This window comes from Chiloscyllium punctatum, chromosome 1 (genome assembly GCF_047496795.1).
Source record: "Chiloscyllium punctatum isolate Juve2018m chromosome 1, sChiPun1.3, whole genome shotgun sequence".
Classification (NCBI taxonomy): domain Eukaryota; kingdom Metazoa; phylum Chordata; class Chondrichthyes; order Orectolobiformes; family Hemiscylliidae; genus Chiloscyllium; species Chiloscyllium punctatum.
The window spans coordinates 97,677,074-97,695,125 of NC_092739.1; the positions used below are offsets into that span (position 1 = coordinate 97,677,074).

Sequence of the window (18,052 nt, forward strand, 5' to 3'; positions counted from 1 at the left end):
TCACTTTGAATTATTTCCTCCAATGTTTTGAATGGCAACTATCAACAGCAGTAAGTCACAAATTTTGGGAAAACTGAAGCTATTGCTTTTGATCCCTGCTCCAAACTCCATTCCCTAGTTATCAACTTAATATCTTTTGCAGATAACAGTCTGAGATTTAGTTAGTTTGCAATATTTGTGGGGTCATTATTTGATTCCAACATGATATTCTAAAACATATTTGCACTAAGTGTGCTTACTTCTACCTCCATAATAACTTCCCATTGTGCAATCTACTGTCATTTGCAGCTGAAAAACTCACAAATGCCTTCATTACCTCAGAATTAACTAACGCCACGCACTCAGACTGCTTTCCACAGTCCTCCCTCCTTAAATTTAAGGATATCCAAAACTGTGCTGTCTGTTGTCTTTCCTCACACCAACTCTCCCATTCACCAAATGACCTACTTTGATTTTGGTCAAGCTACATCTTGATTTTAAAACAATCACCTGCATTTTCAGGAGAGATTGAGTGCACTGGGACTATACTCATTGGAATTTAGAAGAATTCTGGGCGGGGAGGTGCCTTATAGAAACATATGACATAATGAAGGGTATAGATAAAATACAAGCAAAGAGGTTGTTGGCAGGTGAAACTAGAACAAGGGGGCATAGCCTCAAAATAAGGGTAAGCAGATTTCAAAGAGTTGTGAATCTGTGAAATTCCCTGTCCAGTAAAGCAAATGAGGCTACCTCGTAATATGTTTTTAAGCAAAAATAGATAAGATTTTTGAACAGTAAAGGATTTCACGGTTATGGTGAGTGGTGGGTAAATGGAGCTGAGTCCATATAAAGATCAGCCATGATCATACTGAATGCCAGGGCAGGCTTGATATGACAGATACTCCTACGTTATCCATGGCTTCAATTTTTGACTTTCCCTACTCTTGTCATATCTGCATTGCATTGGTCTTTGCCGAATTCCGGTCTCTTGAATAGCTGCAGCTTTAAGTTGGTCCATTTCGGGTTCTCTTCTATTGTAATCCCCTGGATGTAGGGCTGTCAGTGACAGTAAATGCCACTGAATGTCAAGGTGGGGGATAGTCATCCTCTGGTACAAATGTGTGGTATAAATATTATTTGAGAGACAGAACTGGTTTTGAAAGCAATATTAAGGAAATCCTGAGAAAATTCAAAAAACCCCTGTAGAAAACTTTGTTCATTTTGATCACATTATAGAATAATTACTGCATGCATGTGTGGGGCAAAATTGTTGAGGTATTACACGCAAGATCCATGTTTGGAAGTGGGAAAGGAAAGAATTAGAGTGGTAAATAGAAACTAAGGTGTTAGTGAAACATTGAAGGAAATGTAATTAATTAAATCTTGTTGATTTCGTTCAACTAATTCCAAAGAGGCTACGATAGCATAATTCCAAATTAGACACAACATAATAGCTAAATAATATCTACAATGCTATGCCTTATTTGTCATTAAGCAGAAATATAATAGAAATTAGCAGTTGCTAATGATTTGGTAGTACTGGCATACGAACTGTACCTATAAATATTTAAATAAGTACAATAAACAACAATTCAGCCTTACCTGCATCTGTCTTAATGGACCTGCTAGTTGTTCTGTCAGTTTGGGCATTTCGTTTGCCTATAAATTAGAACAGACATATTCAAATTGCTGACTTAGTACCAAACAACATTGCAAACCTCCTAGGTTTTAGTCTTGAAGAATCACTTTAGCTGACAATTTTGGGCCAGATGCAAAGTTTAAACCAACATCAGCGATTACTTGTAGGCAGTTCAAGTTGTTAATGCAAATAGATCTTAGGGTTGAGATTGAGGACATATCCAATAGTAAAGGAATATCTCTGACAGCAGACCTTATTAAAACTTCAGGCTGGCAAAACATGACAGGAAAAATACTGAAGACTGGAAGTTATGCTGCAGCTACCCAAAATCCTGGTTAGGCCCCAGTTGGAGTATTGACACCAGATCTGCGCATCACACCTTAAAAAAGGATAAATTGGCCTTGGAGGGAGTACAATATAGGTTTACATGAATGATACCTAAATTCCAGGGGTTAGGTTATGAGGAAAGATCATATATATTGTTTTTTTCTGGAATTTAGAAAATTAAGGATGATCTGATAAAAATCTTCAAAAATATTAACTGGAAAAAACAGGGTAGATAAACTATTTCCACTGGTTGGGGATTCTGGAACTACTGGGTCATAGTCTCAGAATTAGAGTCAGGAACACACCATTCAGGAAGGGTGTTACACATTTGGAACTCAAAACAGTAACTGATGCTAGGTCAGTTGTTAATTTTAAATCTGATATAGAAAAGTCTTTATTCAGCGAAGACGTTATGGGATATGGGTCAAAGGCAGGTATGTGGAGTTAGGCCACAGATTGTCCATGATCTCCTTAAATGGCAGAATAGGCTCAAGGGAAACATATACATGCAAATCATTGTCAGGCTGTGTCAATTATGGTTCCAAAGCTCATTTTTTGAAATTGGATTGCAATTTTATATGATTATTTCATGTATCACCAGAGACAAACTATTTAATTTTTTTTGGAGAAATAGAATTGTTCTGCATTAATCATTGCTGGTGAAATAATCACAGAGCTATCACCATCTAACCTACAATAGAAATGCCATAAAACCCCAAGAAAATCAGAAATGTCATGATGTACAGGCATGCCTTCAGTCCATCACTGCTGTGCCAAAAGAATTACACATTTTTCCTTCTACTTTCCTCTGTAAATATAGGTGAAATATTCGACCATTGCTGCCTCTCCTTCATTCTTTATAATATTTATCCATTGCCCCTTAGTGAACTCACTGCTTCTTTGAAAATGGTCTTGTTTATGCACTTACAGTCTTTTTTATTATCATTTATGTTAATTACCTATTTTTCTTCATCTCTCTGGGGTGTTTACTTGCTTGACTTCTCTAATTTTATTAATCTCCTTTTACTTTCTATATTAACATATATCATTTTATTGTATGTCTTGTTCTTAATGTTAATTCTTTGAAGTAATCTTCTCATTCATTTATGTAACATTGGATTTTTCCACAAACCCATTCCACCCGATAGGAAAATGCTTAAATCAGCAATCCCCCATTTCAAAATTAAATAGCTTCCATTTCAGATTTGCTGCTTTGTTAGCCAGCTTTTATATTCTGTTTACTAGATCCATGTCTTTTCTCATTCATTTGAAATGTGGACTTTCCTAGTCCAACACGGTTTTCCTTTTAAACTATAAGAAATCTGTTGGAGTTGATCCCACACCATTTCACAGGACATGATCCAATTTCTGCAAAAAAAAAATCATTTTATGACCAAGCTAACACCTTTTTGTGAAAGAAGTACTTCCAACATACAGATTAACTCAACGCTTTTCTAACTTAGGTTTATCCCTAAACCTCTTCTTCATATCCAGCTGAAATAGCTTATTCATTTGGACAGAATCTAATCCTCTTCTAATTTTGAATACCTCAAATTACACATTCGCAAACCTTAACATTTTCTAGAATGAAAAGTCCCAACTCTCCATGCTTACAATGACTATTATAGCAAACCACTTGGAATTGCTCGCAGATACTTGTCAAACATTTCCCTAAACAAAGCTAATTCAAAACTCTCCCATCTATACTCTTATTCCAACCACATTTACCAGCCTCTTTGGCCAACCTATTGCTTGGCACACAAAGAACTGCACTCTTATAATCTTTCTCTTTAATTTCTTCCTTAACAGTTAATTCCTTGCAAACTTCTTACTTTGTCTAAAATTTGAATTCCAACCTACTGCTAAATATTACGTAGGGTTGACTGATGCTGCAGGTTGGAAAGATTCACTTGTGTCAGCTAAATTCGATGTATAAAATGCTCACTATCTTTAGCCTAGCAGCAGGAAGTGATGGGTCATATTGAAATATAGGTTTACTAATCTATTTTATTAATTCTTGACTCTGCCATAAACAATATTTCGATTCTCCTGCTCTTCTGATGCTGCCTGACTGGCTGTGCTTTTCCAGCAGCACACTCTTCGACTCTGATCTCCAGTGCTCACTTTCTACCACTTTCCCACATCAACAATATTTGTCTCTCAGTAGCCTAATCTTTACAGGTCGTTCTTTTCTTCAGTAAGGAATCCAGTTATCTTGAAACAACTTGCCTCATGATTGTTGAGTATGATCGAATCAGTGTCAACAGTGATTCAGCACATGGATGCACAAGTGCTGAGAGATGCCTTTTGTTAAAAACATGACATATTCCCTGCACTCTTCAATCACTCAAGGTTTTGGCTTTTTGTTGCCTTGCTGCTTCTATAACCTATATCTGCATTAATTCAGGTTTAAATTCCAAATGTGGCGAGATAAAACTTCCTAAGCCTTTCCTCCTCCCTTCCAACACCACTCTTCCATTTTACTGCTTGCTCATTTCAGCACTATTCTGACTCCATGTTGTTGTCATTGTTTCTGACTCTGCAAAGAACCAGAATGCCCTCTTCCACCATCTTGCAGAAGCCCAAACCTCCTGGCTCCTTGTGTCATTTTCTCCCCTTGTTTTTTTCTACTCCCAGATGCCACTCTGTCGTCATCTTCTCTTCTCACCCAACAACTTCAAAGACCACCTCTCCGAATGCTGACCCCGCCCCACAATACAAGACCTCCTCTTCCTGAATGTCGCCATCCCTAATCACCACCCATCCTCCAGATTAGGCATCATGTAGACACTGCTCCAGTGGCGAGAAATTTAATTTGCTGATTTTTCCAAATAATCTCATGGCATAGCCCTGAAAACCCAAGCCCCATTTTGAAAGGTGCTTGGTCACCATGATTTTTATTTACCTCTCTGGCTTCTGGAGAGATATTATACCCATAGTCCACAGATATAACCTTTGAATGGAGTTGCCCATGAATTTGACACAAACTGCATAGCTCGCAATTTGTGAATGTTTGTAATTTCAAAGGGCAATTTGTACCCATTATAAATATAAGTTATTATCCACTGTAAATAAGCGTCCATGTCTTCATGCTGTCTGCTTGATACAGACTTTTAGTGTGCTTGAAGTTCAGGATCAATTCTACCTTTCTAACAAATATAAAGGCGCTTTCTGAGAAAAGCAATTATATCACTGGAACTCAAACAAAGGAAACAAAATAATCCTTCGTTTATGCTCATCTTTCACTGAGACCATTTGTCATATGTTCTTACTTCTTGATTGATCTTGAAGCCATTTTTTTCTGCAAGCTTAACTTTTGGAATACAAAACCAAAATAAATGAATGTTGAAAATTTGAAATAAAAACAGAAAATGCTGAGAAATAAACAGGCTGGGCAGCATCTGTGGATGAAACAGTTAATGTTTCACATTAATGACCTTTCAAGTGAAGGCACATCCTGATGACAACCTGAAATGTTGAGCTTTATTCCCTCTGAATTTTCCTGCAACTGCATGTGCAGATCCTCAAAGCAGCTGCTCACAGGGAATATTGCTGGCGAGTATTTCTAACATTTTCTGTTTTTATTTTATATTTTTCAAATTGAAAGTTTATCACAGAAGAAACTATGATTCAATAGTTTCCATTCAACTTAGTTCTATTTGTTTCAAAGAGGTTTGAATTAAGATTGAGCAAAATCTGAAACACTGACTTGTCATGTGCACCATATGAATGCCATCGTATCCATCTTAATCAACATGAATTCAAGCCTAATTTGCTTCCCTTTCCCATCAGCACTGAGCAGAAATCTCTCATATCAGAAATGCACATCCTGAATCCCACTATTCGTAACTACTTTACTCATCTTCAATACTTTTGTCCTGCACCATTAAACTATCTATCTCCAAGTACTTTGACATCCAAGTGTATGGGCTTCAGCTTTGCAAAACATCTCTGGACATTTACTACATTTAGATAATGCATTGCCAATCTCCAATGATTTATGTCCATGCAACACCGCATATGTTGTTTTATTTCCCTACGTAACTCTTAAAATTACAAAATGGTGGGCCAAAATCCTGGGACTCATTTCTTAACAGCAGTACTGGCATACTTAGGCAAAACCAGCTGCAACAGTTCAATAAGACAGCTCACCTTCACCTTCAATTACAGATGGGTGGCATGTGCTGGCCTAACCAGCATACCTCTTTATCAAGTGACTGAAGAAGTTTAATCAAAAGAGTTGATATATGACATCAGTATTTTTCACAGATTTTAAATCAGCACTTGAGAAATTTTAAGCAAATAGAAGTCAATGCATCATTGAAAAACAGTTTTCAATTCTGAATTTCTTTACCTCAAATATTAAAAATTACCTTTCAAGTTACATCATATGTCGGATCTTATTATTTGTTCTAAGAGATGCAATCTGATGAAAAACTACGTATTCCAGTTTCTCTATATAATACTAACTGGAGAGAAATATTATCTCAGGTGTAAAAAAAAATCAATGCTAAGAGTACAAGAAATCACACATGAGGAGAAAGATCAAATTCTGACAAGATAAACAAATCAAATTTCAGAAAAATGGTAAGCAAAGGAAAATATTGGATAGCTCTAACATTTATAACATCATCAAGATTAGAATGCAATTTGCAAATATTATCATGCATTTAGGCCTCAAGAAATTGCAGTTTATAAACATGTTTATGGAATACGGACATCAATAGTGCTCAATAATGAACAGATGACAGAAATCACAAAGTGGGCAGGCAAGAGGAAGTTACAAAAAGATTGTTCAGCATTTTTGTTTGTAAAGCTTATAAACTGGAAAGCTAATCACTACTGAAGTGTAATCAAAGGTATTAAAGAACACAAAAGCATAAGAGAATTTATTCATTTGACTAATGAAAGAACAGAAGTACAACGTATTGAGGTTGTCCAGAAGTATGTAAAGAAAATATGTTAAAAATTTAACACGTCGGGATTTTCTGCATTGCTGGAAACTGAATCCATAAAGGGATTTGTGTGTCTAAAAACAGCTGAATGAAAGAGAGGGCTGATGTCATAAAATATACCTTCTAGGTACAATAATCTGCCTTGATATGAAAATAAATGTTAAACATTCAAATTTCCAGAAAACAGTTTCTCTTTGAATTTTCTCCTTTGCTCTCAGCTGGGGTATAGATCTACATGTGCCAACATTCCTATGATAACTTATGATGAGCATTCATTTTTCATCTGGAAAACTGAGCAGTTTATAAAAACAGACTACTTGAAATGGGAGAGACTGATTTGTGCTTGACTAATTCTTATATATATCCTTAGTAGTAGTTATTAAAGACGTTGGGAATTTGGAAGCTACATTTTTGTCTCCATGCTTCTGGAACGTAGACAGCAAAACTGTTACGAGATTAATTATCCACCATGGGGAATCAAGGTTACTACCTTCAACCTACATGGTTCAATTAGATTGAAGCTATTCAGCAAATAATACCAATTTAGTCTTTGCAATGGCACAGCATATCATTTCCACTTATTTTCTTTAATTAGTTAATTTAAATCTGCGTCCTCTTGATCTCGATGCATTTATGAATGAGAAAAGTTTCTCCATATCTGGTCTTTCCAGACCTCTCAGATTACTGAATATCTGCATAAATCTCCTTTCAGCATTGTCTTCTCCAAGTAAATTAGCTCCAGTACAGGACGTCACAGCTCCACATGGTCCTTGAGTTGAAACAGGCACAGCATGTGTACATGCTCTCTCTGTCTGCAATGAACAGGTCCATGATTCATATATGAAGCTTCCGGATTGTCAATCTTAAAGTTAATTTTCAATGTAATTTTTAGCACACACTCTTATCTAGTAAGCAGAGTATGGTTGGATGGAGGAAGTACCTTATTTGCTTCTAACAGCCAACATACTTAGCATCAGACTGGCATCGAAATTTATAAATCAGGTTGCTCACTTGTGAATTTAGGCAGCACATCCTTCTGGCCTGATTACAACAGCCTGTTATTAGCGAGCACCAGTTGTAGCAGCTGGAAACAGCTACTTTTACCTGGTATTCAAACCTTACCTTATACCTTGTCAAGATAACTGGAGATAGATTGGGCAATTTTTGAGACCAAAGCTGTTTCACAATATACAGTGAACAGCGATCTGACCATGGTAACCTTGATCCAGCAGGGTGGTTTCTCAGTGCCTTTGTTCACCCTCAAACTTGCACAATGAACAAATGATTCAGGCCCTATTTATGAGTTTGCTGATAAGGTCAATTTTATAATGCAGAGAATGGTAAAAATCTCAACACATGATTCAGTGAATAAAGACTTGCAGGTGATAGTAGTGAAGAACCTCTGGGTCAATTCTTCAACTAAGACATTAAGGAATCGTTTAGTTTATCCACTCTTCTGAAGAGGTCGAGTTCCTAAACCATTCATTCTACTGGCCTGTCCATTGTCTCAATTTTGGAACCATCCTCCTGAGTCAGTTAGGATTATAATCTATTCCAAATAGTTGAGCAGATAATCAAGATTAATACAGCACAGAAAGCAGCCAACTGGTAAACAGTCTATGTCAAGGTTGAAACTTCAATATAACAGAGAAAATCTTTCAGTTGAGAGTTGGAAGAGACACAGTCTGCCTGTTCCCGTGGACAGGTGAGATGGGGCAATTTCCCAGTATCCTGGTGAGCAATTATCCAAAATCAGCAGAACAGATTACTGATACAGTTATGTCATGGGGACCTTCCTCAGTAAAGTTTGTTGCAATGCTTCTCACATATCGAAACTCATTAACTTCAAGAAGCACTTAATTCCAAGCATTAATCTCATAAATCTCCTTTGAACCATGTCCAAGACATTTATATCTTCCTTCAAATAAGGAGACCAAAATTGTACATAGTTTATCAAGAAATGGTCTAACAAGTGCTCAGTACAAATGAAGTATAACATCCCTATGTTTATGTTCAATTCCTCTTGGAATAAAGGGTTCAAAGTTTGGGAGAAGATTTGTAGCTCGGGTGCTCGTTGTTGTGGTTCTGTTCGCCGAGCTGGGAATTTGTGTTGCAAACGTTTCGTCCCCTGTCTAGGTGACATCCTCAGTGCTTGGGAGCCTCCTGTGAAGCGCTTCTGTGATGTTTCCTCCGGCATTTGTAGTGGTTTGAATCTGTCGCTTGGAATAAAGGGTAGCGTGCCACAAGCCTTTGTAGTTATGTGTTGTACTTGCATACTAATTTTGGTGACCAATGCACAATTAACACTTCAATCCTTTGCACCTCAGAATTGCCTTAATGCCTTAAATAGGCATTCTCTATTTAAGTAACTCTCTGCATTTTCACTTTTCCTGCCAAAGTGATTAACTTCATATTTTCCCACATCATACTCCAACTGTCAGATTGTTGTCCACTCACTACCACAATTCAATTTACTACCTCCAAATAGCTTCTTCACAACAAAATTTCCAATGACTCTTTTAACGGCATTTAACAATTTACCTATCGTTACATTGCTTCTCTCATCTGACGACAACAGGACTATAATCTGATGTCATGTGATTTTTAACTTTGTCCACCCCAGTCCCTCCACATCTGAGATATCGATGTAAACTGTAAGATGTTGTTGAGGTCTCAGCACAACTGAGGAACTCAACTCACTATACAGTGCAAATAAAAGACCCATTTACAAACATTGTTTACTGCCAGCCAACTTGGCTAATCTTCTAGAAATGCTAATATGTTACTTCCTCTATCATAAGTTTTTGTTTTCTGCAATAAACTTTGACATGGCATCTTATCAGAGGATTTCTGAGTGTAGTACATCTAGAGGCTTTCCTTTATCCATAGGATATTTCACTCCTTCAAATTCAATGCATCAGTTAAACATAATTTCACTTTGACAACACCATGCTGACTCTACCAGATTGCCTTGAGTTTTCTAAGTTCACAAATAAATACATTTTCATGAACAATTTTAAGACTTTCCTCATGACAGATGGCAAGATAATTGGCTTATACCTTCCCGTTCACTGCTATTTTCCAAGTTGAGGGAGCTTTGCTGAATTTAGGAAATTTTAGAAATGTAACACTGACTCATGTATTACCTCATTAGCTACCCAGGTTAAATCCCTGGGATCAAGTCCATCTGTACCTGGAGACTAATCAGCCCATAGCTCTTGGTCAGATCACAGCTGTCAGTTTGCTTTGGATCACTTCCTCGTGATTCTATTGTTCTATTCTCCATTCTACCTCCTGATCTACATCTATGACACAAATGTTTTCTGTATCATCTGCAGTGAAAACAGATATTCATTGGTTAATTACAACTTATTATTCACTAGTAATGGCCCAGTTTCACTCTCTAGAGGAATAACACGCATGTAACTTCCCATTTTCCTTTTTAAATATGTAGAAATTTCTGCTACATTCCGAGTTAACTTCTCATACTCTTAATTTCTTCCTCCGATTAATCTTTTAGTTGTTCCTTGCTGTCCTTTATATTCTGAACAATCACTTGACTTGCCATTCACCATCGCGCGCAGTTGCATGTTCTTTGCTTGAATTTGCTGCTTCCCCTAACTTGGGCAGTTAACCAAAGGGTCCTCCCTTTGGAATTTTATACATCAAAGTCAGAAGTAGAGGCATTCGCTTTTGAATGCTCAAGGTTCAGTACCACTCAGAACACCTTGGCAATGAAACAATCAAGAGTTCATATGCAGAAAGATCTGGACAGTATTCATATTCATGGCAAAGAAGTACTGATCAATGATCACCCCCAACGAAAGAAAATAAACTTGCAAACAGACCTCAGAGCTAATCTTTCTTTGCACCTTCTTTGTAGCTGTAACACTATATTCTGCATTCTGTTTTATTACCCCGATGTACTTATGCAAGGTATGATTTGTCTGGAGAGCAAGCAAAACAATACTTTGCATATCTCGGCACATGACTTAATAAGAAATCAAATCAAATCCTCCCCCATGACACTCAATGACAGTATCATTACTGTATCTCTCACATGCTGTGTGGCTCTATGATTATCAACATATTGAGAGTTGTGAATGACTAGAGCATCCAAGAAGCTCAACAAGAAGGACAAAGTGGTTTCCTATCTACTATCTTAAAATTTCACTTCCCCCAGTGCTGACACAAAGTGGTAGAAGTATGAACTCCAAACAAGATACACTGTAACAATTCATCCAAGCCTCTTTCATCAGTACTCTGACCCACTTCACATGCATAGGAACAGTTGAAGGTACTGGATATTGCAAAGCCCATGAGCCCTAATAACACTCTGGCATTCTGCTAAATGCTTGTGCTTCATATAAACTGATGTGTCCAGCCAAGTGTCCTATCACAGTTACAACCCTGGCAGCTCGCTGGCAATCTGGACAATTGTCTTCCCGTCATCAGGAAGAATGGTTGAAGTTATTGACAATGCCATTCAGCGACACTGCTCATGAATGCTCAGATTGTGTTCCACCTGCTTTAATCAGCTCCTGAGTTCATTACAGCCTCAGTTTAAATATGGACTAAAGAGCAGAATTCCAAAGGAAAGGTGGGAGGGACTGCTGTTGACATGATGGCTTCAAAAAGACTTGGCAAAACTAGGGTCAATTGAATCAAGAAAAACAAAATCTCTTCACTGGTTGTAGTCATACTTAACACAAAGGAAGATGGGTTCTGGTTGCTGCAGGACCATAATCTCAGCTTCAGGTTATAGTCTGAGGAGCAAGCATCTTGAACTGCTTCACTTTTTCTCATGACGAGATCATAAGTGTGGATGTGCACTCATGACTGCAGAATGTTCAGCACCATTTGTGACTGCTCAGATATTGAAGTAATGTATGCCCACATGTAGCACAAGCTGGACAACATCCAACCTTCATCCTTCAGTACTGCCATCACTGACACACAGTACTGGCGGTGTCTACCATCTAAAGGGCAAGTGCAGCAGGTGCATCAACACTTGTTAAGTTCCCCTCCAAGTCACACATCACCCTGATTTGGGACTGTGGTGTTATTCCTTTATTGTCACTGAGTCAAGATCCTGGAACATGCTTCTTAACACCACAATGGCACTTACCCCACCGAGACCAAGTGGTTCATGGAGGCAGCATCTTTGCAAGGGCAATGAAATAAGAGAAATCAATTCTCGTCACACATCATTCTGACTTGGATCCATGTAATATTTCAGTGGTAGTTACGTCGGCGCAGATTCGATTGCCCGAAGGTGCTTTGCTGCATTGTATGACTCTGTGGCCATGACTCTGTGACTAAGACTGCTTTTTTTTTTCAAATTAGTGTTGTGCTAAAATGTCTAGAAAACCATCCTGAAACCACAATTGCGACATATCACTGTTCCTTTATTGGTGCTATGTCAAAGTCCCAGAACAACAATGTGGAGTACCTACACCATATGGCAGTATTTCAAAATAGCTGGTCACCACCACTTTCCCACGGGCAATTTGGGATGGGCAACAAATACTGCCTAACTAGCCATTTCCACATAGAGAGAAGTAATAAAAAAAAGAGAAAAAGTCAGGGTTTTCAACCTAGCTGTCTCAAGCACATCCTCAGTATCTTTGATAGGAAAAGGTCCTCAACTCAGAGGTGCTGCAGAGTTCTAATCCCATCAGCATACATCATTACTCGGGCAACAAGGTCTGTGCTGATTCACTCACATTCGAGCATTGTTTGATGGTACTCAAAGATCTTCTGTAAATGAAATGACAACTGGATCATGACTTCCGGTGTGCCCATAATTTGGTTACACAGACACTTACAAGCCAGATGTGAAGATCACAGGCAAAAGAAAGATAGTCATCGCACACCTTCTCAACACAATGTTGTCCTCTCTTGCAAATATGGCAGAGACTGGTATGTCCGAATTAGGCTGCTAAGCCACACCTGATGATGTTCAATACATAGTTGACCACCATGGCACAAACCACAGTCTGACAAGACTAAAGGCTAAAACCAATTTAAAGGAAGGTATTGTGGCTGATCTACATATTTATAGTTCACATGTAACCTACACTTACTTAATTGAACAGACACAGTGACTGAATCAAGTCAGCTTAAAATTGTCCACTTTTCACATCATTATGCCAAATTTCATCTCCAAGTTCATATTTAAGATGTTAACCAAGAACCTTAGAGTGAAAACTAGATTTACAATATACTTAAATATTTTCAGAAATGTATTTATACTATTCTATGAAGTTGTAAAAATATGATATTTAGCTTGTTAAGCCATTCTTTGATGTCAGCCAGATAGTGTTCATTTTATTTTACTCATGGATAAATTTACTAAGTTTTTCTGAACTGTCAACAATTCAAAATGTTATGATTTAGAATTATATTGAACCCCTGAAGCCAGAGTTGGGTATTCCTGAGCTTGCAAATGATCCAACAGACTTAGAAGTGTTTTGGTTTGATCAATATTCCTGATTGAGTTAAACAGATCTTAAACAGAAAAGAAATCTTGCATTTATACAACATATTTCAGAACCAAAGGACTTCCCAAAGCACACCTTACAGTCAACTAAAATATTTTTCAAACTTAGTTAATATTGCACACAGTGAGCTACCACAAACACCAGGTAAATCAAGGAAATAGCAGTAATAGAAAAGATTTGCCAAAAACCTGTGGAATGTGCATACATGGAAAAAATTAGACTCATATATACCTTATTTTCCCCCCGCCCCTTAGTAACATAGCCTTAAGTGTTATGATGTGCCTTGTACTGATATTATTCAACCACAGTTAGGTCGATTCCAATCAAGAACAAGGGAAACCATGACAAATCAAACTGTGGATACCTTTCTGTGTAAAAAACTCTTCTTACTCTGATGACAAGATTAAGCTTCTGTATGTACCGGAACAAATGCCAGGATAATCATTTTACAATGCATTTTTCTTAAAGGAGGAATGTCAATGAGTGTATTTACCTTCTCCTGAAATACAAAGCAACTCAGTAAGGCTGTAGCCTGCTCAGCTGCCAGATCATTGAAGATCCCATTAAACATCATTTCTGTCAGTAGTAGTTCATCCGCACTACAAGAAAACAAATTATCTGGTTCATACTAATCACACAAAACCTTGATGGTAATTTGTATAATTCATGCTTTATTCCACACTTCTGAAGAATTATGCATAATTATATGTAATAGCATACTCTTGTATAGGAAGTAGTGTTTAACAATTGGAGAACAAGTTGGTAAAGTTCTTAAACAAAACATACAGCTAAGACTTTATAAATAGGAATCCAGAATGCAAAAATATGGATAATGCAAAGATCAATTTAAATCTCTGGATAGGCTTTAGTTTGTATACTGCGCATCTTCCCAAACCTTTTCCTGGAGTGACCCTATTTTAATGCAGATGTGAGACCCCAGCGTAATATCTTTGTGATTTGTGTTTGGGGTTGGGGTGAGATGGAAGTCAGCTAATGACCATATGTGTAATTTTTCACAAATTATTAGTATTTTTGGACATTAATGTTTTAACACCATGATCATTCATACGATCACAATTATTACACTAGTTCATGACTTCAATCTAACAACATCTTTATTAATGTAAATGGGCTTGAATTATAAAGATTTTAATGTAGGAGTGTTCTAATTATTGAATGAATAATTCCTGATAATTGAAGGAATAGGGAAATGATGTAATTGCAAGTGTGTAATCAATTTGATCCTGATTAAATGTTATAGAATGTTGATTATTTTTGCAGCACATCCTGAATCTTAAAGTAATAGGGCTCTGATTACGAATGTAATTGGAAGCTGATATCCATGGAATAGGACTATGAGCAGTGATGTAACACTGTCTTTGTTACTGATGCAATAGATTCTGATTAGTGCAATAGATGGATTAGTAAACTTGCTGATGATATAAAGATCAATTGAGTTATGGATTGTGTACAAGGTTGTTAAAGGGTACAACGGGATATACATCACTTGCAGATATGGGTGGAGAAATAGCAGATGGAATTTAATGCAGCTAAGTATAAGGTGCTGCACTTTGGGAGTTCAAATGTCAAGGAAAAGCATACAGTTAATGGCAGGATTCTGAACAGCATTGATATACAGAAGATCTTGGAGTTCAAGTCTGTAGCTCCCTGAAAGGAGCCAAGCAAGTAGCTAGGGTGGTAAAGGAGTCATATGGCATGCTTGCCTTTATTGATCAGGGAACTGAGTACAAGAGTCAGGATGTCGTGTTGATTAGGCCACACTTAGAGTGCTACATTCAATTGTGATCGCCACATTACAGGAAGTATGTGGAGGCTTAGGAGAGGGTGCAGAAGACGTTTACCTGGATTAGAAAGTATGAGCTATAAGGATAGGCTAGACAAACCTGGGTTGTTTTTTATTGAGTGGCAAAGGCTGAAGGGAGGAACTTGATAGAAGTCTATAAAATTAATGAGAAGAATGGATAGGGTTGATGATTAGAACCTTTTTCCCCAGAGGTGAAATGTCAAATTCGGGGGCGGGGGGAGGGGGGCATGGACTTAAGGTTAGAGAGTGGAAGTTCAAAGGAGTCTTTCAGGGCAAGTTTTCTTCTAACACAGAGAGTGGTCGGAGTCTGGAACGCACTGCCAGGATGGTCGTGGAGGCAGATATGCAAGGGGCATTTAACAGACTTTTAGATAAGCACATGAAGGAATAAGCAAGTAATGGAGGAATATGAACTAATGGCAAGTAGAAGGGAGTAGTTTCATTTGGTGTCATGTCCAGCACAACATCGTGGACCAAAGGGCCATTTCGGTGCTGTACAGTTCTATGTTTTATTCAGAATTAATTTATTTCCCCTGTCTATCCCTTATGTATTCTATGGTTTCAATAAGAGCGCTTCGCATTTTTCAAAACTCTAGAGAATACCCTCACCCTAACTCTAGTTTTCTCAAGCTCTCTTTTTAGGATAGCCCTGTTATCCCAGAAATAAGTCTGTTGGACTTAAATTGCCCTCCCTCAATGGCAACAGAATCGTCCTAAAACAAGACGACCAAATTTGCACACAGTACCCCAGGTACTGTCTAACCAAAGTTCAACATAATTGAAGCAAGACCTCACTCTATTCTGTACTCAAGTGCTCCTCAATAAAGCCCAAAATATTATTAGTCTTTCAAACTGCCTGCTGCACTTGAATGCTACCCTTCAGTGAGTTAATGACAAAGACACCCAGATCTCTTTGTACATCTACACTTTCTAATCTCTTACAATTTAAGAAATATTCTGCAAAATGGTAACCCTATACTTTTCTACATTCTACATAACTTGCCATGTTCTTGCTCACTCATGACGTCTGTGCAAATCTCAGCAAGTCACTTGCATCTCCCTCACACCACACATTCTCACCTAATTTGGCATCATCCATAAACTTAGAAACATTACATTAGATCCCCTCATCCAAATCACTAACGCTGTTAAGAAGACGTGTTAAATTTATTACTGCTTTGAGGACTTAAATTTCAAGATAGCCAAAATTGGTTTACTTTAAGTTTTATGGAAATGCCTGGAATGGTTTCATTAAAAGAGCTCATTCCAATTTCACAATGCATGTAAATTCCTGTAAACACATGACTGGTGATAATTGGTTGCTTTGCTGCAGACACTTGCTGGGGCTGCTTTTGAATAATGACCCTACTGGAGAAGGTACTAGCTAAACAGGCAGAGAGTGAAAGAGCAGGTGGGGGATTGAAGAGAAAAGAGAGAGTATGTTTGCTTGTGTGCTTTGGGATATCTGAAGGAATGAACATTTATACTTCTATATTACTGAATGCATTTGTTAACTAATCACTGCATCTTAATTTAATAAATTTTTTTGAGAATAAAGCAAAAATTGTGTTTACTAAAAAACCCAGCTAATTGCTTTTGTTTAAATCCTACTACAGAAAAAGTATTTAATAGATCACCTTGGTAAGTGGGAACTTATTTTGTGTTGCAATCTGAGTAGTTGTGAGATGAGGACAACAATGCAAGGTGACTTAGTGGTTAGCACTGCTGCCTCACAGCGCCACAGACCTGGGTTCAATTCCCACCCCAGGCAACTGTCTGTGTGGAGTTTGCACATTCTCCCCATGTCTGCGTGGGTTTCCTCCGGGTGCTCCAGTTTCCCACAGTCCAAAAGATGTGCAGGTTAAGTGAATTGGCCATGCTAAATTGCCTGTTGTGTTAGGTGAAGGGGTAAATGTAGGGAATGGTCTGGATGGATTGCTCTTCGGAAGGTCGGTGTGGACTTGTTGGTCCGAAGGGCCTGTTTCCATACTGTAAGCAATCTAATCTAATCTATCTAGCCTTGGTCATAACAAGCTATGTTGGAAACTCATGGGCCCATGTACTGATCTTGCGAGCCACAGCCTGCCAACACAAGAATCCCATTTAATCCATGCCAGTATTGTAACTTTTATTGCATTTCTTCAGTTTTGCTAACTGCTCTCCTGTGACATCTAGACAAGTCTTTATTTATAGCACAAGTTAAGTGATAGTCTAAAACAGCTTCAGCTTTGCATATATACTAAATAAAGTAATGCAAATCAGACTTTAAAAGGGAGCTAATGTGAAGTTGGCTAAAACTGAATTTAAGTAGCTTTATTGTTGCAGCCACAACTCTAAAATAAAGTAAAACTGCTGTACACTTAATACAAAAACTGCAATATAAATGCACCAAAAAAGTATGGAAGTGTCATGTTGTAATGGGCACATTTAAAACTCAAATCTTTTCAGCTTGCTTAAGAATGAAGTGTGCTTATAATGGACAGCAATGGTGACCTTGGGAATTATCACATGACTGGAGTTGTGGGGGAGAAGGGAGAGGAGGAGAGAGACCGACAGAGGAGACAACTCAAACTGAAATTTCCAAATGTTTTCATAAAGTGCAGGTAATACAAATTTGTTTCCTCAATGCCTCACCTGCTTATTTCACAAGCAACTCGTCCTTTCATTTCAATTACATCAGATGAAGTAGCAAAGCCTAATCGTCTGATCACTCGTTTACGGCATTTCAGTTCATCCATCTGCAGTACTGTTCGAGCTTTCTTCAGCTCTCGCTTTGCTGCTTTGATTTCTCCAGCAATCTACACATATAGATATATGAACA

General features: G+C 37.8%; 1 protein-coding gene across 1 annotated transcript in view; it reads right to left on the reverse strand.

Moving 5' to 3' along the window:
• mtrex (Mtr4 exosome RNA helicase) overlaps window positions 1-18,052 on the reverse strand; it is a 129,893-nt gene that overhangs the window by 14,378 nt on the left and 97,463 nt on the right. Inside the window, exons 22-24 of the mRNA XM_072571568.1 lie at window positions 17,866-18,029; window positions 13,900-14,005; window positions 1,585-1,641 (exon numbers count right to left, since the gene is read on the reverse strand). Of these exons, the coding sequence (XP_072427669.1) occupies window positions 1,585-1,641; window positions 13,900-14,005; window positions 17,866-18,029 (327 nt within the window). The remainder of the gene's footprint in view (window positions 1-1,584; window positions 1,642-13,899; window positions 14,006-17,865; window positions 18,030-18,052) is intronic.